The 20,754-nt window shown below is 40.6% G+C and overlaps 2 protein-coding genes across 3 annotated transcripts; one reads left to right on the top strand and one right to left on the bottom strand.

Annotated features, from left to right (window-relative positions):
• The first annotated feature begins 303 nt into the window (after window positions 1-303).
• spag5 (sperm associated antigen 5) lies at window positions 304-15,755 on the top strand. Of its 2 annotated transcripts, XM_069167540.1 has the most exons (26): window positions 304-458; window positions 600-843; window positions 4,614-4,684; window positions 4,774-4,896; window positions 4,985-7,257; window positions 7,423-7,615; window positions 7,772-7,888; window positions 8,075-8,167; window positions 8,325-8,459; window positions 8,595-8,714; window positions 8,814-8,906; window positions 9,155-9,289; window positions 9,401-9,494; window positions 9,599-9,746; window positions 9,898-9,948; window positions 10,265-10,439; window positions 10,775-10,908; window positions 11,299-11,467; window positions 11,755-11,884; window positions 12,143-12,371; window positions 13,283-13,415; window positions 13,575-13,655; window positions 13,768-13,917; window positions 14,085-14,159; window positions 14,328-14,408; window positions 14,516-15,755. In XM_069167540.1, the coding sequence occupies exons 1-26, from the start codon at window positions 396-398 to the stop codon at window positions 14,585-14,587; spliced, it is 5,382 nt and encodes a 1,793-aa protein (XP_069023641.1). In that variant the 5' UTR covers window positions 304-395; the 3' UTR covers window positions 14,588-15,755. The 2 variants fall into 2 exon arrangements, with proteins under 2 accessions (XP_069023641.1, XP_069023643.1); XM_069167542.1 differs by lacking the exons at window positions 304-458; window positions 600-843 and adding an exon at window positions 2,543-3,604.
• Window positions 15,624-17,780, bottom strand: foxe1 (forkhead box E1). Its single transcript, XM_069167543.1, has one exon. The coding sequence runs from the start codon at window positions 17,459-17,461 to the stop codon at window positions 16,358-16,360; it is 1,104 nt and encodes a 367-aa protein (XP_069023644.1). The 5' UTR covers window positions 17,462-17,780; the 3' UTR covers window positions 15,624-16,357.
• Between the last annotated feature and the right edge of the window lie 2,974 nt (window positions 17,781-20,754).

Genomic DNA, 20,754 nt, shown 5'->3' with positions numbered 1-20,754 from the left:
GAACACAGAACTACCACATGCAACTGTTGTGTCGTTAAATAAGACAACCTTCTCCAGCTGCCTTAAAGACTTGGATATAAATGCTCAGTTGAACTTAAAAAGGGAAAGAGAAGATGATGACGATGTGGGGAGTCTACTCTCAAAGGACAAATCTCAAACTGACATTTCTTTAACAAATTCATGCAGTGCTCAGTTTTCTCTGCCCAAAGACCTTTGCAATGTGCTGGAGGAGGTCAAGGCCTATGTCACCCAAGATGACAGTGAGAGTAAGTACCAAGTTTCAGACTCTCCTAACACCAAACTTCCAGTGTTGACTGTGGACCACCCCTGCTATGGAGAGGAAGCCTACACTACCATTGCTGGCTGGATCAGAGAGCCCCCTGTTGCCAGTCTAGATGTCCGCTTCACCCCTCATGCTGAGAGGGAGCTGGCAGAATTCCTTCCCACACACCTGTCAGGTAAGACGATCTCACTTCACGCAGAGAAAAGGCTCATTTCTTTTTCTCCACAAGAGGGTGCTGTTGTGTTAGAGATTAATGTGAAAGAGGACATTCATAGCAGAGCAGTATGACTGAAAAACAAACTTATGCACCACACAGGACCTTCTGAAAGTGACAGACCCAGGTTCAAGTTTCTACGCAGTCCAGAGGAGGCGGCCGCTGCCATCAGAGGGGTGCTGTCAGCAGACCCCCGCTCAGTCTACAGGAGGACTCGATGCAGAGACAGACTCTTCTTCTTCACCCTTGACACAGCTGACATCACCTGCTGGTTTGGGCAAGGCTTTGCTGAGGTGCTGCAGGTCCGACCTGTTCAGTGCCATATGGTCTCAGTGTGAAGAACCCTGTGAGTAAAGCTCTGGAGGTGGAGATTGTCACTCTTCATGTATGTAGAAAAACAAAAACAGCCTGTCAAATGTTCCTCACCTCAATATTTCCATGAAATTTCTTTGCTGAAAAACTTGTACTTGGGATGTAAGATTGGTCATGTAGACATTCTTAAAATAAAACAGATACAAATTGAGGTATATTAAGATTTGCATAGGTAATTAAATATTTGGTTTTTTGCCCTCTATGAGCTGTCATTGACATGAAACTAAATGGTGCAGAAATGTTACACAATGAAATTGAAATATATTTATATTTTTTGGTCTTGTAAAAATTATCGAAAAATAAGGGCAATTGTAGAGAATTGTTGGGTTCCTTTAATGTTTTAAAGTTTGTGATAAGGACTTTACGTTCCCTGAAATAACTTATGTTGTTATTTGGCACGATATCAATAACTACAAATTCAAAATTTGAATTGAATTTGAAAGCCCTCGAGTATTTATATAAGTTTCTACCTGAAAAAGCATTGCTAAATTCAGTCAGTCCTTGATTCTGTGGCTAAAATGAACAACGTTGGGCTTTATTGATAAGGTACAGAATTTTTAAATACAATATGTTTCCTTATCCTTAGATTTGCTCAGTAATCATCAAAAAAAATTGCAGCAGGTTGTGTTTTAGTAACAGAAACAGCCTGGTCCTACAGGGACCTTATGGGTGGAAAGGGTATGGGGCATGCTTATTTGCCCCATACATTTTCAGAATTTAACAATGTTGCACATTTATGATTGGTCAAGACTGTACTTATGTTGTCAGGTGGCATTTGTCCCCAAAAAGACAGCAGTCACCTGCCTCAATGACTACCGCCCAGTCGCCCTGACCCCAGTTATCACAAAGTGCTTCGAGAGGATGATATTATCGCACATCCAGAACATCATCCCAGCAGACCTGGACAGCCACAAGTTTGCTTATCGAGCGAACAGATCTACAGAGGACATCTACAGAGATCTGTTCGCTCAATAAGCAAACTCCATCACACTCTATACGGCCCTGTCTCACCTGGAGCACCCCGACACATGCTCTTCGTTGACTTCAGCTCTTCGTTGACATCAGCTCTGCTTTCAACACCAAAATCCCCCATAAACTCAACTATCTTTGACTCTCTACCTCACTCTGCTCCTGGATTATAGACTTTCTCTCCATCAGACCACAGAATGTCGGGATAGGGAACCGGACATCGGTGACCATCATCCTGAACACAGGTGCACCGCAGGGCTGTGTGCTCAGCCCGGCCCTCTTCACCCTCTTCACCCAGGACTGTTCCTCCACCTGCTCCTCCAACACAATAGTGAAGTTTGCCGACCACGCCACTGTGGCGGGACTCATCTCTAACAATGACGAGATGCACTACAGACAGGAGGTCCAACATCTGGCTGAATGGTGCTCGGACAACAATCTGTTCCTGAACACCACCAAAACAAAAGAGGTCATAGTGGACTTCAGGAGAACCAGGAAGACAACACCCTCTCCACTCTACATAAATGGGGAGGAGTTGGAGAGGGTGGACAACATCAAATTCCTGGGACTCCACATAACTGCAGACCCTAAACGCATCCCACCTGATGAAGAAAGCCCAGCAGAGGCTTTTCTTCTTGAAGAAGCTGAAACAAGCTGGCCTGCCCCCTCAACTTCTGGTAAACTTCTACAGAAGCACAATTGAAACCATCCTGTGTCAGTGCGTCAATGTGTGGTATGCCAGCTGCACAGCAGAGAACAGAAGGGACCTGGCTCGGGTTGTTAGAACAGCACAGAGGATTGAGGGAGTTGCTCTCCCTGACCTGGACACTGTGTATGCTGGCTGCCTACAGAAGGGAGCCAGCAACATCAGCAAAGACATCACATACCCGGGTCACACTCTGTTTGTTCCTCTGCCATCAGGGAGAAGTTTCAGGACAATCAAAACCCGCACTAACAAGCTGAGAAACAGATTTTCCCCCAGAGCTGTTGCCTCCATCACCCCCGCACCCTCCACCCCCACCTGCTGCTGAGAACTAAAAATAGGCAATAAAAATGACACTTTATCAATGTTAACTTGTTAACTTTGCACTTTAAAGCAAGCTGATGCCTGTTTTATCTTTTATATATTTATTAATGTATTGTTTTATCTTAGTTGTTTTTATACATCTTTTACCTTGTTCTGCTGCTGAACTGATGAGTTGCCAACTCAATTTTGTTAATTTACAGTTATGGCAATGAACTTTGGTCATCAACTGTTGTAGCCTTACAGTTGTTTGATTAAATTGGAAGTTAGTGAGAATAATATTTTCAGAAAGGGGTGAGTCTCAAATGTCGATCTACAGACTGAATGTGAATCAAGAGAATTTATAAAAAGTTGGTTGAATGTTAATTTGTAAAGATTCATATTAGAAAAATGATGTGGATATGAAGAGGCGGTTATGGTTCATATTCAGACATGAAATCACAAAAGAAAAAAAAAATGAAACACTAGAAACATGAGATGACTGTTGATTTCATGTTGGCCACAAAACAGTCCTGGTGTAGTAACATTATGCTCCTGTAGACGGCAGCAGTAGGTGGCGGTATACAGAGCGTCCGTCTGGTGCGCCACAAACCTACCGAAGAAGAGAAATGGACCAATAGCAGAGCTGCCATTTGTGTTTTGAACGGAACGCGGTTGACGGCAGCTCCACATCAGATTTGTTTTACCTCACACTCGTCACTTCTTTCATGTTGGTCAAAGTTGGCTGGTAACGTTGAAGAAGGTATGGTACTTTTTTTTTTTTTTTTTTTTACATTATTTAACGGTCTGCATTAGACATTTAAACATGTTCGTTAACTTCCTCAGTGAGATGTGCCAGAATAAAGGACTTAACGTTGCTTACGTTTCCTAACGACTCTTAACTACGTTTAGAAAACCTGCGCCATTATCGTTCTTCGTAACACCCTGTGACAATGTAGAGTAACTTCATGCATTTAAGATACGTTTGGGTTGTTAATAGCGGTTTTGGCTACTGGTTTGGTTGCTGTGATCACTTCTTCTTTTGATACTCTTCTTAAGCTGTATTTATTTATTGTATTGTATTTGTGCTTGTGTGTGTGTGTGTGTGTGTGTGTGTGTGTGTGTGTGTGTATCATTGCTTTTATTTTTTTTCCAAAAATAATTATTTTTATCTATCTTATTTTATGTATACGTATTTGTAAATTTTGTCATATTGTGTGCAGCTTTTTTGTGTTTCTATGCTGCTGTGACGACTACATTTCCCCACTGTGGGATTAATAAAGTCTAAATCTAATCCAATTCAGTGTCAATGTAAGTGATGGGTCAACTAAATCCACCATCCTCATTGTGTTAAAAAAAACCTTTATCTGAATTAAGAGGATGTCGTCTGAAGTCACAAATCTTTTTAGTACAAAATTTCTGCTTTCTGTTAATATCTCCACTCCAGCAAAACAAAAAAAGACTGTCCAATAGATTATGAAGGGGAACATTTGTAATTTTCTTTTTGAAATATAGCCACTCGTCTCACTCAGACCCATCAAACTTTGTTTTGCTAAACTGAAATTGCATTTTAAAGAAGCCTTTTAGCAGCCAGTATGAGTTTGAGGAATGATTAAAGCACAGAAAACCTGTTTTAGCATTCATATGTATGCCTGACTATTGTTTTAAGTTATGGTAACACTATCCCCAAACTATGGTGTGTTTGATGCCGAGCAGTTTAATCAACATAATAAACAGCTTTAAAAGGAACTTTTTTTTGTCTTCTTTTGCAGTTGTACAGGTAGTTTCTAAATACTCCAGAGTTATGTCCTTCAGGAAGTCAAGTTCCAGAGGGGAAGGCTTGGTAAAACTTTTGCACTCATGTCACGCACAGTCTGCAGTGTTATGAGCAAACTGACTACCCATGATTCATTCAACTTTTCTTGATTTTAGCCCTCCAGCAGATATGGCGAGCGCACCCCTTTGAGAAGTCTGGGCAATGAAGTTCTTCACTTCTCAACTCCATCATCAAGGATCAAATCAAAATCACAACTCGATGCTGTGAAAAGGACATTGGTGGGTTTATACTAACATTTAGAAATACTCTCTTTGTTTTCAGTGTATTTGTGCCTTTTTCTTACCCACCTCTCCTTTTTATCAACAGGCTGATATTCCTCTCAGTGACCCAGAGCCGCAACTTCATTCTACTCCATCCACCAAAGAAATGCAAACCGATCTTCCCTCTGTTGATATGACACCCACTCAGACTGCTTGTGCACTTGGAGATGTGACATTTAAATCCTTCATTTGTGCTGGTGGTGAGGTTGACATTTCAGTCTCTTCATTGTGTGCAGAAGAGAGTATTATTTTGCCTAAAGACCAGGCTGCATGTAACAACGACACAGAGGATACAGTCATCTCTGACAGTATGATAGCGCAGTCATGTTGTGACCACATAGAACACCCCTATCACAATACTGGGATGAAAGAGCCGTATTCTGATGACACGGGTGTAGCATGTCTCGGTGAAATTCCCAACACGACACTGGCTTCTGGTGACCTGGATGATAAACAAGCCACAGAAGATTCAAGAGCTTTTTTGAACGACTGCAGTAAAGAGAAACATGTCACCTGGAAATCTTTTGTCTGTGATGGAGGTGAGGTGGAAGTTGCAGATGTCACCATACTACAAGATGAGACCATTCTTCTGCCCAAGTCAGAGCTCGGTGAACCTTTACAAGACGACAGTGTTAATTCAAGTAACTACCCTGATGACTCTGACCAGCTGTGTCAAGCAGAACATACTGATCATCCATACTGTGGCAATGAAAATGATATTGTTACTGTCGTCACTACCTTGTCTGGTTCTGGAAATCCTGCTACTGGACTGAGTGATGTAACCTTTAAGTCATTTAACTGCACTGGAAGTGAGATTGAAACTTCAGAGGGCACCAGTTTTGCAGATGAGTCTGTTCTTCTACCAACCAACCACACTGTGGCCAGCAGAGAGTCATACAATTATAGTATGAATCCAAGCATGTTAGCTCATGATCATCACTTGCAAAACGGTAATGATCGCTTAGAACACATGTACTGTAATATTCAAAATTATTCATCACCTCCCCATGGAAACCTTTCCACTACCCAGGAACCGATGCCATGCAGCACTGATGCTGAAGAAGTTAAGCAACTGAGCTTGGTGGGACCAGACAGCCCGGCTGGCAGACAAGAAGGTGTTACATTGAGCTCTCTTATTACAGCCGAAAGTGAGGATGGCAAATCAGATGACACCCAGTTGTTCGGGAGGACCTCCCCTCTACCCGAGGACAATGTTGTACTCTGTCAACCCCTGGAGGACAACAGTGTAGCTACTTGCATTACACAGGATCTCATTCAAGAGGACGCCCAACAACCTAACAGCTGCTTGGAAAATGATGCAGCTGTGGTAGATACTGACCCAGCAGGTAGTAGTGGATCTTTAAAAACTTCAGACAATCAAACTGTTACACGTCAAGTGCAAGAAATATCAAAGTGTACAATGCATCCTGAGGACAGTGCATTGCCTTCAGTGGTTCATAGAACTGAGATTTCTGACCACAGCCATTCTACAGCTTCAGCAGAGAGTTTGACACCTGTGGAGGTGCAGCAACATCTGCAACATGTCTTTCAAGTGTACTCTAGCAGGGGACCCACTGAATCCAGTGAGAAAGAAGACGGTACCCTTGGTTCGTCTGGAAATGGAACTCTTCCTTCTACCTCTGCAGAGGAGCCTCCTGCAGAGAACCACCCTGATATTTTTGACGTCTTGTCAGAGTGTCCCTCTTTTGCCTCAGCTTTGCAGTTGGGAATCCTCAGTCCTGTGCTCAGCAGTGCATCTATGTCTTTATTAAAGGCTCAGGGGGATCCTGGTCAAGACTTATCTTTTGCTGAGAATTCTGCTTTTGAAGGTGAGAAAAGCTTTTTGGCTGCACTTAACACCGGGTTAAGGCTGGAGAACTTGGAAAGCCCCATTCCTCGTCCTCTCTTCAGCTCCACAGCATTTGGTTACAAGCCCCAGCCAGACCCGATCACCGAGCTCGTCGAGGATTTGGGAAAGAAGCTGAGTGCTGTGCCACTGTCTGAAGTTGAGAAGCCAGTTCTGGATATCCCATTGATTCCTAATGGTCCACTTCAGCAGCAGCTTCGGCAGATGGCAGAGTTCCTCATCTTGGCATCAGGGAAGATGGGCCCTGCTGCTGTCGCTGCTTCTGTTCAACCTCCTGCCTCCCACATGGCCCCACCAGCCAAAACCACTCCTGCAGAATCCCACAGTGTCTGTGTGGGTACAAGCCCTGCGAAAATGGTAGATCACAGCCTGAACACATCTGGCCTGTTTGAGAGAAAGAGGGATTTAACTGTGGTTGATTCCTGCACTCTGACTGACCCTCTCCTGTGGAAGTAAGTGTTCTCTCTGAATTAGTTTTTTTTTTTTTTTTTTTTTTTTTTTTTAAGGTTAGACTGCCAGAGATGATTTTTTTTTTTATTATTGACAAATACTAATTCAGTTTTTTGTGATTTCTTTTTTTCTGCCTCTCGCTCTTCTTCCTGTGGATATTGCCTCAGTTTACCTCCAGGCAGCTTAGAGTGTTTCCCCAGACAGGAGTTGGAGCAGAGGTTGAGGTCCAGCATGATCATGGTTGAGGCTCTAGTGCAACAGTTGACTGCAGCCAGGGCTCAGGGATGTCCATCTGCAGGCGCTGCTCCTTCAGACCTCAGAGAGAAACTAGTGCAGACAGACCACACTGAGCTCAGCCAGGTAAAGACACATAATGCCAACAGAGATGGTGTAATACAATGGTATGTTTGTGGAATACAATTCTCTTACTGGGATTATTTTAACTCACAGTTCCATAGATTTTATGTTTCATAATTTTTTTATTTGAAGTAATTCTTTGTTTTGTATTTTTGATAGACCACAATGTACAGAGACCTGTATTTGGAGGCTCTGAGCAGGATTGGTGAGTTGGAGCACGATGGAAGTTCTCTGCAGACCCTAAAGCAGTGTATGCAAGACATGAGGGTCACTATGGTGAGACACAGACAACCACACAACCAATGGTCTAGGATTAAACTTTATAGATTAAAGGCTTTGGCCTGTATGTGTTTTCTGAGAGAAACTTAAGTTTTGTAATGATTTACATTCTTTAAAAAAATAATTATACACATGATTTTGTCCATTAATAACAGTTCATGTGTGTGTTTTCTTTCCCAACAGTCTACTTTGAGTAGTGACACAGATGCTGCTCTCTCTAACATGAAAGAATTAGATGACATCGTCAAAGAGGACCATCAAGGCCTTGTTTCACATGTATGTAAACATATTTTTTTATATCTTTATCACATCAACAGCATGCTTGTTTCTGTAATATTTCATCAGGTAATCATATAACTGTAACGGTAGTGCAACAATTGCACTTGTTTATGCTTTAATTTAGTTGATGTGGGTTTTTCTTCTGTTTTTTTAGTATGGACACATGAGGTCTTTGTTAGAGAAATCAAAGGAGACACAGACCAGAATGGAGCAGAAGGTCAAAGACTCGCTTCATCAAAGAAATGACATGAGGACTCGGATGGAGGAGACCTTGACAGCCAAGGAGGCAGTAAGAACTTAACATTTAACTGTTGTGTGGGCTTTATAATTCAATATGTGTGTAATGCAAAGGTCTTTGACCTAATTACAAGTACAGAAATTACTATGGAAAATTGTAAGTGTTTGTCTGGTTGTTCGTTCCCAGGCCTTCAGCGCAATGGAGCAGCTGAGGACACACTGTGCCACACACATTTCAGCACTAGAGAAGAGTGTTGGGTCTCAGCAGGAACTCTTGGCTTCTCTAAAGCACACCTATCCAGAGCAGGTACAGAAAACGGGCAAAACCAAGCAGCTCCATGGGAATCTATTCAGCTTAACACAGCGTTTTGTAATTTCTGTTTCCGTTTTCTTTTAACTAACGCAGGTCGCATTGAACGAGGCCTATACTGAATCACTGAACTTGACTTCTGATCTTTTGTCCCAAACCATGGATGAGCAGTCCAGTTTGGTGAAAGAAGTATGTTCATTTTCTTGACTATAAACTGAGATAAGCATGTAACATAACCTTTGCTGTCTGTTGGGATAGAAATACTGAAATTGTTCAAATTGTTGTTCAATTTCAAAAGCATTAACTCCCACTTCTTCAGCAGCACGGCAGTAACTACATACCCTTACATATAAATGGTGTCAGTAATTTCAGCTTTGTTTTACATGTGATGATAATGCTCATTACACTGATGCTTTGACGTGGTCATCTTTGCACAGCTCTGCACGGTCAGAAGCCTTCTGCAGAACACTGCTCCTATGCTCCTGCAGCTGAATGAGAAAGCAGCTGCTGCTTTGAGAGAGAGAGATGAGCATTTTTCTGCAAGAGGACAAGCTATTGAAGAGCGAGAGCAGGTCAGATGTCTGTAATGTATTTGGTCACGTACTGCCTAGCACCACTTCTGTACTCATGCCTCATAAGAATTAAAATTATTCTTATCATTTGAACAAATTTGTATTCGTCAGATTGAGGAAGAATTGAACGAAGCTTATTTGAATCTCCGAACTGCCAGGGAGCAGATTGGTGATTTAAACCTGCAAGTGACAATCATGACGTCAGGTAAAAACTTAAATCAATATGATTAATGTTCTTTGGGTATTTCATTTCATCCTTCTTTATCCGCCTTTGCTAACTTATTGTTATTTTCTTTCATTAAATGTCAGAGATGGGTGTGCTGCGACAGAAGCTGACAGAAAAAGAGGAAGAGAAGGGTCAGCTGGAGAGGAAAGTGACTGATCTGTCTGCCACAGTTTCCTCCACGTTGGCCTCCTACACTTTCTTGGAGCAGGCACTCGCTGCTCAGACTACAAAGTATGAGCCTCACAACAGCAGGAATTTGTTGATTGAACATATCAGCTTAGAAATTAAGAAACAAATGAGGCAATATTGGGTAATTTTTATTTAGGGAAACTAAGAAAAACTATCCTCTGAAATTTAAAAGTTTAAAATTTGTTTCTTTCAGGTTGCAGCAGTCGTGGAAAGACATAAAGGAAGCCAAGGATAGAGCAAATGAGTAAGTGGAGACACAATAACATTTCAGGTGAAAATGGTTTGATATGAGAACAAAAATGAAGGAAGTTTATCTTTTGTTAAAACATCCTTCTTAATATCCCTCATTGTTATAAAATATGTAAAATTATATCTTCATACTCCTTTTGTTTAGTAGAAACTTAACTCTTTCTACTGCTAATAAGTCATGACGGGAGACTGGGGCCAACAGGCAGCCTTGTTCTGGGTCAGCAAGTCAAGCTCCCGGCTGCTCTTCTGCAAATGTTTCAGAAAATACTGCTACTCACGTTGCTGCGCGTTTTGTCTTTGGTTTTGTGCAGATCGGAGACGTCGCTGGGTCAGTCGGAGCAGCGTGTGTGTGACTTGAGTCAGGCTCTGGCACAGAGTGAGGAGCAGCTCGGTCAGCTGCAAAGGCTCTCCCAGTCGCAGAGTCTGCAGATCCAGCAGCTTCAGGATGTTTGTACACAACTCAGCGGTGTGCGGGAAACCAACGAGGTCAGCTTGGAGAACGTATACGTGTTGGATACTTTGTTTGGAATGTTTTTTGTGATTTAGAGCTGCTTACTTTTCCTTTTGTACGGCTACTCGTGTACGTTGTTCATTGCCTTTATATTCAGTCAATGGCATGAGGGCAAAGCAATATCTTTGTATTTTAAAATTTGTAGATTTTACTTTAGTGCAGAGCAAATACATCTTTCTCGCAACATAGTTTATTTTGCAACAATGTGCTTGGAGATTAATTTCACTCATGATGCTGTAAACTACAAAAGTCTTTAGAATTTTATGGTAGATGTATAGTTTAATTCTCCTGTTGTTGTCCTGTGTTTCAGTTCCTACAGATGGAGAACGAGTTGACGAGGGAGCAGGTGGCTGAGAGCGAGTGTACACTGAGGGAAAACCTGCAGGGGCTTCGGGAGAGGAACATCCAGTGTGAGGACCTAAAAGCAGAAATTTGTCAACTTCAGTAAGTTTAGAGTAACACTCACCTAATCTTAGCTTAAATTTGATATTTGTGTCAACTTCATCACTCCTACGTTTGTCATCATTCACTGCTTTGGTGTTGCTGTTGTCGTTGTTCTTTTAAATATTTTTTGTCTACAGTTTGTGTTGTACTTGTTATATTGTGTTGGATGCCCTTTCTGTGTGAATGTGAGTACGAGAAAACATGAAGCAAAAGAAAATAAGTCATATCTGCGTATTGGCTTTGTGGTATATCTCTGTGGGTCAACAAGTCCTCAGTCTGTCTCTGTGCGGGCACTTATATTTAAGTACGCAAATCTTACTACAAATTGTTCTGAAGTTGTTTAACATTTTGTTCATTTACTAAATGATAGCTTATCTGTCTGTGTTTCAGGCTCAAGAACAGGAGTTTGCAGGAGGAGCTGGAAGCCGCAAGGTCCAGAGCCAGAACAGCCCAGCTGGAGCGTGGAGAGGAGATGGGTCAGGCCGTCACTGAAATCACTTTGCTGCATCACACACTGCGGGGACTCACCAACGAGCTCCACGCTGCTCTCAGTGACCAGGTAACATACAGTGCAGTAACACAACCCACTACAGAGCAGCCTGGCCAGAGTTGTTGCCTTTGCTCATGCTCACATCATGCAGATACACACATCATGCAAAGCAATTCAGTTTTTCTAGGAAAGTGAAGAATCTGACACTTGTTAAGAACCCTTGAAATATGTGTCACTTTGGTTTTAAACATCATGTATGAATCATTTGATAGCAGCATATACTTCTGAAATGAACTCGTAAGTGGAGAGTAGAGACAACTTTTGCACGGGTCTATACTGTATGTCTTACTTTTCAGAAACCAGAGCCACAGAAAGATAAAGAGACTGAACCAGTCTACAACATGGAGCGTCGTCACAACACCAGCTCCTTTGTTGACAGCATCATGGTGGCATTAACTGCTGAGAAGGAGGAAGACGTCAAAACAAGTACACCTGCCACTCCTGTAGCTCACCCTGCATGTGAAAAAAGATGCTACATGTGTTTGTTTTTTTTTGACAATGATGTGTTCTCGCACTCTAATAATTGTTGTTATTATTATTCTGGATCCTTTTAATGTTATCTGCGGTTGCAGAGTTAAAATAAAAAAATAAAAAAAATAACAACAACCTTAAACTACTTTAATCTGAAGACTTTGAACATCTGAAAATCTAACTTGTAATTCGCTGTCTCTTCCGTCCCCTCAGACATACCCGAGCCACAGTGTGAGACTTTGTTCAGTGAGACAAGTGCCTTCACCCGCATCGTCCCTAAAAATCCCTTGAATCCGGTAGACTTTGAGCCAGAGGAAGAAGAGCAGAGCTGTGTGGCAGAGCTGCTCGCTGACCTGGGCAACACCGTCGCAGAGCTCGGCAGCACCCTGAAGTCGGTGCAACAATGCAAAGACTCTCGGCTGGAGGAGCTGCACAACACCATGTAAGTGCTATGAAATGTGCGTGCGTGCACATGCGTGTTTCCTACATGGATTTTCCTGATTTGGTAATGACCAATTACCCAAGTATGACAATTTCATAATTACACATATTTGTCAGACGCGAGAGGCAGAAGAAACAGACGGACTCCTGTGGGTGTAGCAGTTAGCTCCACCCATAAGAGGATATTAGACACATGCGTGCTGTTTGGAAATTATGACTAAAAAGTGTAGATTTCCAGCTAACAATTGTTTTATTTATTGATTAACTCATTGATTTGTTTTCGTGAGAACTTCCTTCCTCCATTTTATACCATGTAAACTAAATGTTATTGAGTTTTATTGAGCTGGAAAATTGTGTTGGGCATTTTTTTTTTTTACTCTTTTGCAGCATTTTATAATTCGAGCAGTACATTAGTAACTATTTTTAAGCTGGAATCAACATGTTTGGTATTTTTTGCTTAATAAATAACTTAAACTAACAATCAATTAACTGAAATGTGTAGCTACAATTTTTAACCATCGATCAATTAATTTACTAACCATTTTAACACTAGATACATTTTTGTGATGTTAAGGTACACTGCTGCTATTTCATTAGAAAAACAAATGTGAACAACAACTCTGACTAAAATAGTCTGCACTTTAATTGTTTGTTTTTTAACACAGGACCTTCATCAGAGTTTATTATTGGTATAGATGACCAAATCTATAACAGAGTGGGCATAATATAAATTTGTTAAAGAAATATAATGAAGATATCTGTAGATATGAGCTTCCTTTTGATTGGAGTATGGAGGTAATGCTGAATTCTTTCCAAATTGTTTTTCACATTTGTATAATTCTTATTTGTGTCATCTTAATGTAAGATTCAAGGTGTTGCATTCAGTCCTTGTTATTTAATGCACTGTTCCAGCTGCGGCCTGCAGGCGAAGCAGCTGAGTGCAAACAGCAGACATGAGGCTGAAGTGTTTGAGTTTCAACATCAGCTCAGCCGTTTGAATAACCTGATGGAAAGAGGAAATCAGGCTCTGCAGCAGAAAGTTCAGGTAAAGACTGCTGCTACTAAACATCTCGGTGCTGACTTCATGTATGATGTCTAACAAATTTATAAATTGGTACAGAAGACTGCTGACTGATGGGAATAATCTGTTCAAGCAGAGAAAAGCACTGAATAGTTCATGTAAAAGTTGTTTCTGTTGACACAGGATGAAAAAACTGTGACGAGGTTGATGGTAGAACTACAAGTCGCCCAGGAAATTCACAAGAAACTCGAGACTGACAATTATGTAAGGCACTTAATAACAATAACGCTTTCCAAAACCCATTGTTTTACAGGAGGAGAGACTGTTCTCTTAATGTAACTGTTTTTATTGTGATGTTGACTTTTTTTCCTTTCAGGAATTACGAAAGGATGTGACTGAGCTTCGTTGCGCTCTCCAGCAGTCGAAGGTGGAGTCTCAGTTCCTGCGAGAGGAGTTGAGGAAAGCTGGTAGCCAATCAGCTAACCCAGCACACTTCATGGAAGAGAAGATCCAGTTACTGAGAGAGGTATGATCCTGTCAGTTATGGCATCAGTATAGTTAGATATATTTTGTGTGCATTAACTCTTTATTAATCATTTACATGTTTTCCTAGTTTTCTTTCTTGATAAAAAAAAAAAAAAAAATGCACCTTCAATGGCCATTTTCTCAGACATCTCTTGATTTGATGTTTAGGTGGAGAGACTGAAGGCAAGTCTTCAGGAAGGAGAGCAGGCCAGAGTTAAACTCCTTGAAAGAGCAAAGAGACATGTAAGTACTGACCAATCAAAGTATTACTTTCAGTCCTGACTACATGCCAGCATTTTCTTCATTTACTGAGAATTTTGTTTTATTATGTTCATGGCAGTATTTTAGGACTGTGTTTTATAAGTGACAGGGTGATTCAGGATGTTTACAATGTTTTAATGTCTTTCACAGCAAATGATCCATCAGTCTAACCAGCAGAAAAGTGAGAAAGAGCTCCAGATATTAAACAACGTGATCAATAAAGTCAGGGAGGTGAGAGATGCTTTTCATGTCATTTTTTTCTATCCTGTCAGTGCTGATGTATGTTTGGATATATGTTTGGATATTTGAGGTAATAGTTGTTTTCCTTTTCCCCTCAGACGTTGCTGTCTTTGCCCGACGTTGTGAAGAATTGTGAACAACTCGAAAAACTTGTTGAATATATTGGCTGACACGTTTGTCACTGTCACGTGTCTTTCTTGTATTTATGTCTGTTATATATTAGCTTGTCATCGTTCAAATGTTCTTATTTCTAGTGATTTAAAATAGTTTTAAAGTCTTTTTGAATTCTCTTTGATCTTCATGCTTATTTTGCATTTTATAAGCGAAGAAAATGAAACAATTAAAAACTTCTTTTAAAGTACGCACTTTTGTGTGTATTATCGTGAATATTAATACCATCCTTCATGGACACTTTTTGAAATACAACACACTGAATATTGAATATATAGAGGTGATAGCAGTTATACAGTTATTCTCACCCAGATCGTAACAAACAATATTTTCAAGGGTTTCACATCTTGTCCTCGTGCTGACTGCTGGATATAATATATCGATTCAGTGAAATTATTTTGAATGGGTGTACTTGTGTTTATATTGTTGTTGTGGAAAAACGCTCACAAAACTCGGTCTCAACCTTTCCTGCTATTGTATCATAAATCAAGCTGCTTTCTTTTTCAATCAAATCTGTGCTGTTTATCACTCCTGTCCTAAATTCTGGTCTTACAACAATTAAATAATTGTCTTTTATATATATATCTTAGAATTTGCCATTTGTTGATTTCTCTTGTGCTTCAATTAATGATAGATTTTTAAACTGCAGCACTCAAGAAAAACTAAGACCTTTTCAATGAAGAATAAAACATGAAGTCATATCTGTCAACAAAGCTTTTTTTGATGGAAAAATTAAGTGTCTTAACTGCTGAAATGTTTCTTTACGAGTCTCGTCTTGTCAGACATGCAGACGTTGTTTCTGGTATCTGGTGTTTTGTTGTCTTTATGGGATGAAATATCGAGTTACAAGTCAATTCATTTTCTTGATTAGTGGATTCATGTTGCGGATGAAGTGTCTTAAGTGCTGTGCTGATGTCTCGACGTGATAATTGAGCCCGGTCACAGTGACTGCTAAAGCTGTGGCTCCAGACAACACTTCAAACCAGCTGAGCTGAAACAGTGTAGAAAGCAACACAAGAACGAATCGTTTGGGGCACATTTTTCCCGTGATAGTTTATCCCTTGTTACTTTGTAATGTTTTACAACTGACTTGTAGCCATTACAAATACAACAGATGTCACCTGGGTGCAAATCAGATTCCCTTCTGGGGAAAATAAAAAAATAATTACGGTGTAATGTTTTGGCACAATTGCTTAAATGGTGATAGCAGTGATTTATTAATAATTTAGATATTTTATTCTTGAAGAACAAAAGTGCTATTTCATTCTGTTTATTTCCAAAAAGGCAAACTAAATATGCATTTTTATGTGGCTACAAAATACATGCAGATGAACTACAGATGACGTTCTTCATACAAGCCACTTATTGCAAAGCCTATGACCACAAAGCACAATAATTTATACAAACTTTTAAACTCAGCTGTACTGTAAATATTGAACTAGCACATTCAAGTCATGTCAAAAAAAGCAAACAACTCGACCACACACATACAAAGTATTTTACACTCTTATGCTCTTGCTGTGAAGACGCCTTGACATTTAAATCCAAATGTATGGCAAGTTTCTAAAAGTTGGTTACCATCGGTACGGAAAGTGGGTTCTATGATTAATGCGGAAAATCACAGTTGTGTCAAGAGAGGTCAGTCCGTTCAGATTTGAAAGAAGAAAAGCAAACGTGTTTGTGCGCAGAAACTTCTGGCTCACTTGGTGCCGTCTGAAATCTTCTTTTTAAAAAGGTCATGAGAAGCTTGTATCGACATTCTCAGTAATTTACATAGCAGACACAAACCGGTCCATATTCCCCGGATACGTGGGGTGTCTCAGGTATCCCCCAGTGTTGGGGATGGGACCTGCAGCACTGTTATACTGGGAGAAGGAACCCAGCTGTACTGGGGACGCCCTGCCGTAATGGTCCACCGTTTCCGCAGACCCGTGAGCTGAGACATGGACCCGTCCTGCTGCTGCTGCATAGCCCTGGGTGTGACCCTGTCCATATGAGCCCTGGTGTGCATGATGGTGCAGATGGCTGTTTGGCCCTGAGTACGTGAACCCCGGATGTGTAGAGGACCGGGGCGGCACAGCTCCTCCGCATGGTTGACCTTGGAAACCTGTGGCTCCCAGGCCACAGGGACTGGAGCCATTCGGAAGCCCCTCAGGACTGAAGCTCCGGCTGGGCTGCTGCATCCCCTCTGGACCTTGACCTGCCAGCATGTTGGCTGGAGTCGGATGTCCTATGATGTTGTTAATGCTGAACATGCGGGCCTGGCCATGTCCGAACCCAGGAGGGGATGAAGAGGGGTAGTAGGCAGAGGGCAGCTGCTGCCCGTAGGTCGGACTGACGTTGATGTTGGGGTAGACTGAGTTGGTGTATGCAGATGATCTGGTAATCTGGACAGGAGAGAAAACTGGCATCTCATGCACGTACGAGGCGTAGGTGCTCAAGTCACAGCGCTTAAACCTCTTCCTGCGTCTCAAAAAGCTGCCGCTCTCAAACATATCCTCTGCATTTGGGTCCAACGCCCAGTAGTTACCCTTCCCTGGCCGTCCTGGCTCTCGGGGGATCTTGATAAAACAGTCATTTAGAGTCAAGTTATGGCGGATGGAGTTTTGCCACTTCTTTGAATTTTCTCTGTAGAAGGGGAAGCGCTCTGTGATGAATTTGTAGATGCCCCCCAATGTCAGTTTGCGGTCAGGAGAGTTGGCTATAGCCATAGAAATGAGTGCGATGTAGCTGTACGGTGGTTTCCCCCGCTGCAGAGGTCTCTTCCTCCTTCGACCCCGGGTCTGCTCCTCTGTCTGCGATGGAGGATTGGGGGAAGGCAAGGTGGTGTCTGCTGAAGAGTCTTTCTCCACTTTGACCACTGGCATTGTCATAAAAAGCTCAAAAATGTGCCTTCGAAGACAAAGTGAACTTACTGCAAAAGCTGCACAGTGCTAGGAATTCCAGAGCTTCCCTTTCTTTTGTCTGAGGAAAAAAATTAGATCCTGGACAGTGGAAATCAAAACAAGAGATTTCCCAACACACGACCTTGCTAGAAAGCTCACATTCGTTTTTAGCAACTCACTGTCTTTGAGTCCAACTCCAGCAGTTCCTCAAATGTAAAAGTAATTTGCTCTTCTGAGAGATCTTCTTTCATTAAAAGTCGTTTTTATTCAGCTTATTCCCGTAGTCAGGTTAAGTTGAAGAGTTCAGTTGTGACGGAGCCATTTGTGGTGTTTAAGGTGTGTGTGAGAATGAGTCACTCAGCGTTACCTGAAGAGTGTATTACCTCCACAGAGCACCTTAAGGGCCACACCCCCTCGAGCATCACATGTTCTCAACATACCTCAGCTTTATAAAGGTCTGTTGTTCTTTTTGGACAAAGTCTATATACTTATTTGTGAAAATTTCAATTTTAATTTTTCTAATGCTGTTATAATGCATGTCTAATATCTTGAGATGGCTAAAAATGTATCTGGTCTAAATGTCTGTTTGGATTTTTAAAAGTTTTAATTGCTGTAAATGAAAAAAACAAACACATCAGTTTCTTTGTTTACCTTTTATTACATTTATCTTTTACCATCAACTATCATAATTATTCTCTGCGGGACCTTTTAAGAGGATATTATTTCCTCTTAATATTCAAATTGTCCTTTTAAGCTGACCTCAGTTTATTTTTCAAAACTCCAAAATGGTCCATGTTGTTTTGATGTTTAACACTAAAACACCTCTTTAGTGGTAACTTAACCTACGTGTTGTTTTTCTACCTTGCTTCCTTGTTTGTTTTATGCCAGTGGTTGGACAAGCCAGCTGTGTTAAGAGATGTAAATGTTTTCCAGACAAAAGGCCCTTCTGTGATTTCAGCATGCAAAATATAGGCCATCATCATAAAGCCTGGACGCAACCTGAGAGACAGGAATAACCAACTCCTGACATAGAAATTGTTGATTGAAACTAGTTGTGTGATTTGTAGGTAATACTGATTGGACGTGGTTTAACGTTGGCATCATCAAATATTTTATTCTCTGTGAGTTCTATACGCTACAGAAGACTGCTGCACACATATTGAGTTTAAAAAAATTAAGCTCCGTCTTACAGTCTCAACTGTGAATGGTCTGCTTTTAAGCGGACTTTCAAACACTATCAAATTTCACTGCCGGCATGGATGGAGACAATGCTGATACTCTGAGCAGCTCTGGTGGTATAAAGTCCAGGGACTCCACGGGGCTGGGGTTCACCAACTTAATCTCTTAAACAAACAGAGGAATACACGGCAGCACACTCCCACTGCTCAACACCACGCTGGGTTAACACTGCAGGCATGTGTCAGAGCAGGAGCATGGAGGGAGAGAGCGTGGGTTTGCTTAGACAAACAGCCCGATGAAAAGTTTAGTCCCGTGGGGAGGGCTGCGGATGTGCCTGTCCTGGGCCGGAGCTGCAGCACCCTGTTATGTGATGGGATGGGTGTAGTATGTGATGAGATGAGGGGCTTTTTGAGGTTAACATGGGAATCCACATACCTGTTAGACGTTGCTTCAAGTCAGTTCAACGTTGCTGTCATACTAGCGAAAAAAATTTCCCCTCTGGGATTAATAAAGTAACTACCTAACCTAACCTAACCTATTTGTTTTCCAAGATGGTGCATCTTACGAAAACCAGACAAATCTGAAAGAGAAAGAAGGATGTAATAAAAAGTAAATAATACATTTTTTTAAGAGGCAGAATTATTTAGTTTTACACTAAGTCTTTATGGCAGTCTTTAGTTTGAATTCATCCAGGTGTAATCTAGGTATAATCTCTTGAAGTCTTCACAATCTGTGTTACTGTTTAGGCAAGTCTTAGATATCATTATTGTTTGATCATTAAGATTCATAACTATTTGATTATTATTAGATCATGAGTAAAACATTCACCTGAACGTTTTACTGGTGTAGTATTTTGCAATATGTTCTTTATTATAGGTAGACTAAACTGCAATTCTTAGTCAAAGAAATAAAGTTTATATATATTATTTTATATATATATATATACTGCACAATCTTTAAGTTACATTGTAGTTTTTTATAATGATGATTTCATATTTTTAGTTAAACACAGCATTTATTTCTCCTGACAGCGCACATCGTGACAAACTACCAGGCAGTTTAATCAGTGATGGGTTTCTGTCTATTGTTTTCTGCTTGAATAACTTATTGATATATATTTTTTGGGGGTTGCACATGTTTGATTGTGAATAGTGTGTTGTTCGTTATCTATGAGACAATTGTCATGTCTCTGAGGCAAGAGAGACAAGTGTATATTTGCCCCTTTTAATCTTGGTCTTTAGTATGATGATCCTTTCTTAAAAACAGGCAAACAAAACTCCAAAAGATTCACTAGTTTAAGCTGCTTTAATTTTATTCTTTTATAACACTGAAACATATTTATTTGTTAAGTTTTGTGACAATGTATAAACGAAGCAATTAAAAATAAATTTTCTGCCCTAATATTACAGGGTTCTTAACTTTTAGTTTATTTATATGAAGAATATGACTCAAAATTAAATTTAAAAAGACATAAATATACTTTAAAATGTCACAGGATTTGCAGACAATGTCAATGCAGCTACTTTTAGATGTAGCATTAGTTAAAACAATAGCAGTTCCCCTCAGCAAAATGAAAACAGGTGTTGCAATGTATGATTTATGGATCAGACTTTTTTCCAGCAAGATTTAGTATTAATACAATAAGAATAAAATAAAAATAATGAAGAAGAAGAGAGCAAATGTACACACAATAGAAAACATGTAAAATATTTCACAATGTAAAAACCGCAGCGAAATCAGAGATAATGCAGGGAACCAAGTTGCATTTAATGGTACGCTTGAATTTATCGGCTGTAGATGAGATAAAAAAAAAATTCACCTGTCAGGTCAAATGTTTTGCAAACGGTAAATTTGAGCTGTGTTTTCACGACACAATGCAAACACAAGTAATATGGCTTTAAATTAATTTACTCTTATCCATAAGACCATAGTAATGTGTTGGATTGTTTGTTTCTTCACTTCAGCTTGTGACAGATAGGATGGGCATGTCATGTTGTTTGCTGTAGACCTCACCCTTTGCCTGAGACAGCTTTCTATGCTTGATGGTTATGAACAATTGAAGGTGAATAACTTCTCAGGTACCCGTTGTGACTGGAGTTCAT

Source organism: Embiotoca jacksoni, unplaced genomic scaffold, assembly GCF_022577435.1.
Source record: "Embiotoca jacksoni isolate LCO1_2020_lvr unplaced genomic scaffold, fEmbJac1.0.p SCAF_4, whole genome shotgun sequence".
NCBI lineage: Eukaryota > Metazoa > Chordata > Actinopteri > Embiotocidae > Embiotoca > Embiotoca jacksoni.
This window is presented reverse-complemented; position numbering and strand designations above follow the sequence as displayed.

Bases quoted from the DNA above. Each gene is read 5' to 3' on its own strand.
- spag5 (XM_069167540.1), top strand. From the start codon at position 396: ATGTCCGCTTCACCCCTCATGCTGAGAGGGAGCTGGCAGAATTCCTTC. The intron at 9,290-9,400 runs GTCAGATGTCTG...TGTATTCGTCAG, and splicing joins CTATTGAAGAGCGAGAGCAG to ATTGAGGAAGAATTGAACGA. The intron at 11,468-11,754 runs GTAACATACAGT...CTTACTTTTCAG, and splicing joins ACGCTGCTCTCAGTGACCAG to AAACCAGAGCCACAGAAAGA.
- foxe1 (XM_069167543.1), bottom strand. From the start codon at position 17,461: ATGACAATGCCAGTGGTCAAAGTGGAGAAAGACTCTTCAGCAGACACC.